Genomic DNA, 9,186 nt, shown 5'->3' on the forward strand with positions numbered 1-9,186 from the left:
GGTGAGGAAATTTTGAGCCAGATCCATTGCAGTTTAAATTCAAATTTTTTTTTCTGGGAGTAGAATACATTATAGTGAATAAAAGAGCCTTAAAACAGTTTTTTTAGTTATTCTGTTTTTTATGAAGTCCAAGATATATAGAATTTTAAAGTTTCCCCTTAAAAATAATTCAGCTACTCTTCCTGCCCTGAGAATAAAGTCCAAACTTCTAAGCATGATTTATATGTTCTTGTTAAGACTCTTGTTTCCCTCTTTACTCCACGTTCCCACCACTATGCCTCTTGTATTCTATGCACCAGCCACTCTGAATTCATTTCTTTTTCTCCAGTGTGCTTTGATCTCTTTTACCTCCTGCCTTTGCACATACAGTCCCCTCTGCCAAGGTGTAGTACTCACCTCCTCCCTCCCATTCCTTCAGCTTAGATGTCATTTCTTTCTCATAGCTTCTTCTACCTTTCAAAGCCAGGTTAAGTGAACTTCTTGTGTCCGTCTTCAATACCTTATTCTTTATTGAAGATATAACACTTTATATTATAATTGAAGTTTAGTGGTCAGTGTCATTTAGATGGCAGTCTTTGTAAGGTCAGGGTGAATCTTTTTAATGATGCTAACACTATAGCCTAACATAGAACACGGAACATAGTAGGTGCTCAGAAAATATTAATTCAGTGTTGCTGAATCTAGAACAACCCTTATCTGATGTTGTAGTCTACCACAACACATAGAAGATGATATCACTGATCCACCAGCAAAAGGACACTTGTCTTGAATTGTCTGATCCCCAGGATCACTTGAGACCAAAGAACTAAAGTGGGAAGAATGGGGTATAAGGCCCACATTGTCCTTTGTATAGTAAATAATTATATTCAGTGACCAAATTCGTGACCTTGAACTCATTACATTCTAACTGAAATAGGATAATAGAGACTGACTCTAAAATAATCAAAATGGATATAAACACAATTCACAAAACAAATAAATACCTCTCTGATTTGGATAATTTAAGCTTGTAATATCTTTCTTCTAATCTGGACATTTAGGTAAGATGACCCAGAGCAGCAGCGGACGAGACCAGCATGCTGCCCTCCCATGCCCGCTCAGCAGCATGCCCACGGACTTGGGGTTCCTTTTTGAACTAACATTTGACTCGATCCACAGTATTTCTGACCTTGTATATTTTGCTCTCTCAAAAGAGGCTCTTGATATTGATCTCCCTGTCCCCATCTTAAATGCAGTCTTCTATTTCTAATCATGGTCTTCCAAAATCACCTTCTTGCTCCAAGCTTCACTCTTGCCTAATTACAGTCAGTATCAAAACAAGCTGTCCTCCACATTCCTAGGATGGAGACTTCTGCCTGCTGTCATTCCCACCACCATGATGGCAACACTCCTGGCTGACTCAAGGCCTCAGAACTTGGCTCTTAAATACCAGGGCTTCCAGGAGGATTTGGGGCATTAAGGTATGGGGGTGGGTTCAGTGGGGAGAGAAAATGTTTACCTGCTACTATTTTTCTGTGATACACGAGTACAGCAGAACTAGAGAGACTTTAAGAAAATGGCAGCATCACATTTGGAATTCTTCTTTGGCCACAGCCTGTGATGCAGAAGTAGAAAAGCCCTTACTTAGCTCTATATCACAGCATCTTCAGTTCACCAGCGCATCCTCGCTCACAAGGCTGGATGAAGGAGGCTTATACAAGGGGTGTTTGCCAGAGTCAGTCAACCACAGAGTATTATTGAGAGTGTTAAATGGGACAGTTAGAGGCAAATTTAAAACTCAAAGCGTCAATCAATGCTTTTGGTTTACACTGATATTATATGTGTAAATGCTCAGCAATCCATGGCTGAGTTTTTACCTTGTGTAACTGATAATACTGGTAGGCACCAATTCCACCTTGTTCCTCTGCAGTCCAGAGCACCAGGCGCAAAGTCCTCTTCGGACGCAGCCCTAGGAAAAATAATAAAATTTAAAAGTGAGACTGCAGTTGATTTTGAATTTTTAAAAACTGGCAGGGCCCCTCATCTGCATTGTGGAGGCAAAGGGGAATCAGAGGCACTCATCTCTCACTGGTATGGCTGCCTGCTTCAGGGTATGGCTGACAAAGCAAAGGAGCAACCAGGGCAGGGTAATGGAGAAAGGGGTTCTGACAAAAGCTATCTGCAGGCCAGTAAGTGGGAGCCTCTGAGCACATCCTTAACTGGATAGCCTGTCCAGCAGGACCCAATGGATGGCCCAGTTCAGCAAGATATTAAATTGCATCCAGAAGATGCAGTTAAGAGGACCCTAAGCAGATCATGGGTCCTTCTGGCGATCTTAATTGAAATAAAATCATTTGGCTCTACTTCAAGACAAGGTGTATAGGGGATTACTTCTTAGTCTAAATACATAAGCATAGCTAGCTGCCCACAGTATCTTCAGTAATGTAATAACTGAAAAGCAGATGCAACATATATGCCTGATCATGGCCGATTTCTTCTCCTACTTGGAAATACAAGATCATTCACTTCAAAATTAATTGAATGAGGATTTCATTTATTTACCTTATTACTGCACGAACAGCTTGGTAGCATATTTTATTGACTTGTGATATACAAATTTGTATCCTGGAGTTATTAAAAGTTAATGGCAGATCTGGCAGATCTAGAACCATTTTTGGGTGACAATGTCTGCTCAGTAAAAGTTAACTTCAGGGAAGCTGTTTTCTGAACTTAAAAAAATGGTGAAATAGTATGCTAAAATTCCACTTTGTGAGCAAGAATTAAAATCAATTCCGATTCGGACTTGATACTGTTATTTCTGAGACATAACAAAGGCATACAAATATAAAGCTGTACTTAAAAATCTTATTAGGAGGATTCATTTTCCCACCTGCTCAGAGGGAAGCCACAGGGAAGGACTGAAATGTACTTCGAGTAGCTGCGATGGACACTACAAATCTCAAGTATAACCACGTGTGCCGCCAACCGGGCGCGTGGACTTCAAAGCTGCAAGCTTGTCAGCTGCAGCGTGGGTGACAAATGCTCCTGGGACATGGAGCCTTTCCGGCCCCCTCCAGGCACCTCCAGGCATTCTCCTTTCCTAAGCCTAGAGCTAAGGAGCTCAAAAGAAAGAGCTACATTTTTTCACTAAATTGAATATAGTTGTGAAGTCACTTTACACTTTAGTATTTTAACATAATTAAAAGAGCACAGGTTTAGGTTGTAGGCTGACCTGAGTTCTAGTTAAAGACTGGACAAATGATTTCCACATTCAATTCCTCAGCAATCCCATTGGCATTTCCATCTAAGTCCATCTACAATCCAGCTTCTCATCTGGGTCACCACTTGGGTCCAAGTCCCCAACACCTGCTGCTTGGATTGCTGCGATCACCTCCCAACTGGTCTCCTGCCACAGTCCTCACCTCTGGGCAAGTGATGCTCCACACTGTAGCCAGGAGGACCTTTGTAAAACCTAAGCTGGCCCTGTCATTTCACTGCTCAGAACCTCTAATAACCAGAATGTAAGCTTCTGGAAGGCAGGGGTTTATGTTTTTTAATTCATTGATGTCTCCAGTTCCCAGATTGTTAGGCATGTATTAGGGGCCCAACAAATAAGTACTGAAGGAATAAATTAATGCAAAGCTTGGTATCTTGATTAGAACAGAATTCAAAGCCACTTCCCCAGCCTCATATCCTAAAACTGTTCTCCTAGCTCTTTCCCAGGCAAGGTGTTATATTTGACAAAGGCAGACAGATCTGAAGAATCCTACTATTAGTAGGTGCTAGCTGTGTAACCACTGGGAAATTGATCTACCTGAACTTCAGACTCCTTATCTGAACAGTGGAGATAATATTACATACCCACGCCTTAACTCTTTCACAGGTGCTGATGAGAATTAAATGAGATGTGATAACGTATGGAATACAACGCTGTGGCTGGCATGTAATTGGCATTCAATAAATGAACTATAAAACCACACAATAGGTATCTAGGCACAGAGCACACACTCTCATCCCCACAGAGGAGAAGGGGCATCTAAATGCCCAGAAAGGAAATTCTTTCAAAGGCCTGTGAGCACTTGGCACAGAAGAATCCTGGGGTGCCCAGTGCTTGCTCCACAGCCAAACCATCTGCTCACATTTATAGTACAAACTTAACAGACTGTTTTCTGAGGAAGAAATCTAATCAGTATTGCTAAAGATCACAATCTTTGATTTCTCTAAAAGAGAAGTGCTCGGACTCAATTTAAGTCAAATGATATTTTGCTTGCAACATAGGAAAAAATAAGAAAGAATAAACTACTATTGTTTATATTCTGCAAATAAAAATTCTAAACATTTTTTTTAAATCCATAAGGAAAAAAATACTCTTTTTACATATCTCTGCACCTACCAGCAAAACAATATCAAATTATTAAAATGATAGAATTCTCTAAATAAGGATGAACAGGCAGCACAGGCTATTCATTTTATAAAAGCAAATGTTCTGAATATCCCTATAGATTTGGTGTGTCACTCGAAAGTTATTATCATATAGGATTAGTCTCCTTCACATTCTAAATCAGCCAGATGGCCAACGATGTCATATTAAGGTAATAAAGCAGTAATCAGTTTGAAGTGAGGAATGCTAAGGCCTTAAAACAACAACAGCATAGCTGTTGGTGTGTAGCTGGCCCTAAAAAAGACTAACAGAGCCTCATCAAGCCCTTGAGAAGCTCAGCACCCATTAGCACGGAACACTAGCATCTACTTCACAGAGAGAAGGGCTCTATAAGGAGGTGAGGAACCCAGTGGTTTAGAAAATACCTGAGTCCAAAGTCTCTTTCCACTCTGATGATCTGATTGTCTTTGGACCTAAGAGAAATGCACAGGACTTCATTCAGTAATTGGACCCTAAACCTAGTGTGGAGTTTGGGCCCCTTGGCCACCAAAGTCCATGATGGACAGCATGGGTTATGGAAAGGCATTGGCTATGGAGTCTGAATGAGCTGTGTTTCATTCCTGGCTCTGCCACTTCTGGCTCTGTGAGATTAGTTACCTAATCTCTTTGAGAATAAATTTCTTAATAAAGAAAATGGTAATTACCTTATGGGATTGTTAGAAAATTAAATGGGACAAGGCAAATATACATCATGCACAGTCCCTGGCACACAGCAGGTTTTTGAGAATTGTTTATTAGCTTCTCTTTCCATCACTGTAGAGAACTTTCCAGTGTGTGCTAACAGTGACTAGGGAGAGCATGTGGGGGAAGTAGTGTCAGGTGTGTTTGTGTTGGGGAGTTGTTGTCCTGGTCCTTTGGCTCCTTGCTTGGAAGAATCGCAAGCAGAGCCAGCGCGATGGAATGAGGACAGACATGAAGCAGTTCCACACAAGCAGCCTTTATTGCAAAGCTAAAGGTACAAAGCAAAAGTGCGTTGCAGAGGAGGATGGGTCTGTCTCATGAGTGGAGAAGACCCTGGGGTCTTAACATACTTCTACTTTTATGTCTACACCTTTTGATATGCTAAATGGTGGGTGGAATATTCATTATTTTTCTGGGAAAAGGGTGGAGATTTCTTGGAGCTAAGGGTCCTCCCCATTTTTATCCTTATAGAGTAACTTTCAGGGGTTGCCATGTCATTTGTAAACTGTCATGGTGCTGGTGGGTGTGATTTTTACTATGCTAATATATGTTAATGGAGAAAAGGTCACCTTTGGTCATGAGCTCCTAGTTTCTGTGCATGCTCCTGGTTGGGAAAAGTTCCTATACTTAAGTTCCTGCTGTTGCAGGTTTGGTTCTGGATGCTCAATGGCCTGCTCACATTCACCCCCCTCCTCTTTTCCTGTGGTTAGTGCTGCCATCCTGCACCTGTCCCTAAAGATAGGTCAGAGGCGTGTTATCATGCCGCTTTCTGAGGAGCCTCAGAACACCTTTGTTTATACAGAATACATACACCCAGCCAAGGCAAAAAACACAGGATTCTGTCTAACTTGTAGGAAAATACATAACCTCCTTCAGCATGAAATACTTTCTCATCCCAACATAGAGCATACCCAAATCCAAATAAATAGAAACAAGCTCCTCACATTTAAAATGAGGGCCAAGCAGAATTTTTAGTTTCTGGATGAAGTCAAAAGGTTAAATATATCTGAAAACTGAATAAAATAGAGATAAAGACACCTCCATTTACAATTTTTAAATGACATAATTTATCATGTATCTCAAATCCAAAATAGTTTGAAAAGCCACAAATTTAAAGCATATAAAATAACAGCAGCAACAACAACAATAATAAAGCAATAACAGTAGCAATAAAACAAAGTGATAGGAGGTCAAATGTAAGAAAAAAATTTGGTAGAATTGAGGTAAATGAAGAGCTCAGCAGTAATCCTGGTCCCAGCATGGGTGCTGGCTCTCGCTGGTTTGCAGCTCCAGTCCAAGGCAAGCACATGAAAGAAAGTTCTAGAATTGGAGGCATGACGGAGAACCCTGCTTAGCCTTAGCTGGCTAGGATTCAGGTCTCAGTTGAGGTTTTGTCAGAGGATAGGAAATTAGTTCTATAGATTTATAGAAACTGTCCAAGATTCCTCGACTTCCTGGAATTTCTAGTAAGACCTCCAGATAGTGCAGGAAACAGTTTATAGCATCATGATTTTCCTCTAAAATAACATAAACTATCAATGATATGTCAGAAGTTGGTTTTGGCTTATGAAATATGATATACATGCATTTCATTTTCATTTCATTGAGGAGAGTAAAAATGCTAGGGGGAAGATAGTGCATACGAGAAAAGGTGGAAAAAATGTTTGGCCTTTTTTTTCATTATTCTCAAATTTAAAGATGAGATGACTAAGAGATGACTATCATTACGCTGATAAATTGAAAAGGTCGGCTGACTATCTTACACTCACACCAAGACAGGGGCAAAGCAAAACAAACTTGACTTTCAGCAGAAAAACTCAGATTAATCCAGCTTATATACAGCTTTTCCAAAGCATAAATTCTAAAGAACACTCTTCGTTAACAAGGTGTACTGACCACAATGCCCATTTACTATGCAGTTTCAAGCCCTCTAGAACTATATAAACTATGTATGAGTACTGTTCTTTCTGAAATCTAACTTTACAGAGAAAACACTTTCTTTTATAGTAAATATACTCATTTTCCACATAAATGCTCTAGTTCACAAATGCACTTGTCCCACTGTCCTTTAGCAACAGTTTGGAAGAGAATGCCTACACTTAAAGACACTCCTATCCCTACGATAAACTTGACTAATACGAGTTTAGTACCCGAGTTATAGAGGTAAATAATGACATGAATTGAATGAGAAGAGGTAGTAAGGCATAGTGGTTAAAAGCATGGGTTTGGAGGTTGAGACCTATTTCCACCTTGGGCAAATTACATAATTTGTCACATAATATATGAGCACATTATAACTGATTTTTTAAATAGGGGGCATGGTGAGACAAAGATTAATTATTTTAGTGAAGTGAATTGCAACTACTTCTCTTTATAAGGCAGGAACAGAAAATCACCTTGAAGATCTTTGCTCTTGGAAGAATCAGTTGGTGTCTTTCTTAGTTATGTAAACAGAAGGCAATTAGGCACTTTACGGGGCATTGGGCAAGGCAACAAGATGTTTTTTAAACTCCATCTTGTAAGCTGCCACCTGGAAGAACTTGGACACTGGGCAGGAGGAGAATCAGGGTGTAAAAGGAGCCCAGGGTCTTCTGGAGGGATGCCTGGTGTCCTCACTCCTGTTTCCCTGGATTAGGGGCTGGGGATGAGAGACTTGTTGGGTCAGGGTGACACTGACTAAGGTCCTGGGGAAGGGAAGGTCTTGGGTGCCATGTAAATAAAGTGACCCTGATGAAAGGAGGAGTCTAGGCTATTGACCGGGCTCCATACAATGGCCTAAGGTTCTAGGGTAAGGACTAATTTCAGCCTAGCATGAGGCCAACTCCAGAAATGCCTCCAGACCCAGCCAGCCTGGCACAGTGGTTATGATTTAGGGAACAATGGCTGAGGTTGGAAATGTAAATAAAGGGAGTTGTAACCTTGTTGCCCAAAATGGGCACCACTGTGACATGAATGTGTAAACAAGCAGCCACCAGAGAAAGACACATCCAGCCACAGGGCTCTGGAGGAGGATGGACCCATTTGGTCTGAGCAAAGTCCGAGGATTCATGGACAGTGGGAGGAGCATCAAGAGGAGCTAACAGGCTTCCTGCTAATGAGCCCTGTGGAGGCTTGGGTGATTAACTGGAAAGAAGATTAAAGAGATGTGATAATATTTATAACCTGTGTTTGTGGAACAGGTCATAACAGTTATAATTTCCATAATTCAAAGGCAACAGTCCTACCTCATTATAATGATTAGAATTCTATTAGCCAGGAAAATCACTATTAATCATTGGTGAAGGAGAAACACTGTGATTATGAGCTGGTGAAGGCCATTTCTAGCCTAACCTAGTTTCCACTCTCATCCTCTGCTTCTTCCTCTCATCCTAAGCTCTGGCTACTCCTCATTTCCTACCAGTCCCTGAACACACCACGCGCTCCCAGAGTTTTGGCCTGTGTATGTGCCCTTCTTCCTATCTAGAATGCCTCTTCACCTTTTCCACCCAGCAAACTGCTATTCAGCCCACAAAGCCCAGCTCTAACACTATTTTCTCTGGAAGGCTTCCCTAACTCAAAGGCAAGTTTGGCAGCTGCTTTCTCAGTGTTCCTCTAGAACTTTCTACATACCTCTATTTTCATTTTCAACCGCACTTAAATGTTGATCTTCCCATTCGACCATGAATTTTCTGAGATTTACTCATTTCCCTTTGTCACAACCTGGACCAGCACCTGACATTTAACAATCGCTGAATAAAGGTTTGTTTATTGATTGACTGAATGACTAACATATTTATGTAAGTATAAATAAAAGGTACTGCCTTTTCATTTAACCTAAAGCATGTTAGTACCTACTCAGTTCCTAAAGCTGGTAAGAGATGCTGTTTTTGTAAGACCAAAGCCCAATAACACAGGTGAAAATGCCCCAGCAGCCAGGATAATTAAATGTGCTTCCATCTTGACATTTGCTTTAGTTGCCATCACATTGCCTGCTTTTGTAGCACAGCTGGGTCTAGTCAAAATTTAGAACATCAACAGCTTTTGTTGATTGAGTCATTAAATATATAATGGTCACAGAAATTTTCCATCAGCTAACTGAGTTACAG

General features: G+C 40.7%; 1 protein-coding gene across 1 annotated transcript in view; it reads right to left on the reverse strand.

Annotated features, from left to right (window-relative positions):
* CPQ (carboxypeptidase Q) overlaps nt 1-9,186 on the reverse strand; it is a 403,085-nt gene that overhangs the window by 102,593 nt on the left and 291,306 nt on the right. The window contains exon 5 of the mRNA XM_012643660.1: nt 1,857-1,948. Coding sequence (XP_012499114.1) covers nt 1,857-1,948 — 92 coding nt within the window. The remainder of the gene's footprint in view (nt 1-1,856; nt 1,949-9,186) is intronic.

Source organism: Propithecus coquereli, unplaced genomic scaffold (assembly GCF_000956105.1).
Source record: "Propithecus coquereli isolate 6110/MARCELLA unplaced genomic scaffold, Pcoq_1.0 Scaffold2, whole genome shotgun sequence".
Taxonomy (NCBI): Eukaryota; Metazoa; Chordata; class Mammalia; order Primates; family Indriidae; genus Propithecus; species Propithecus coquereli.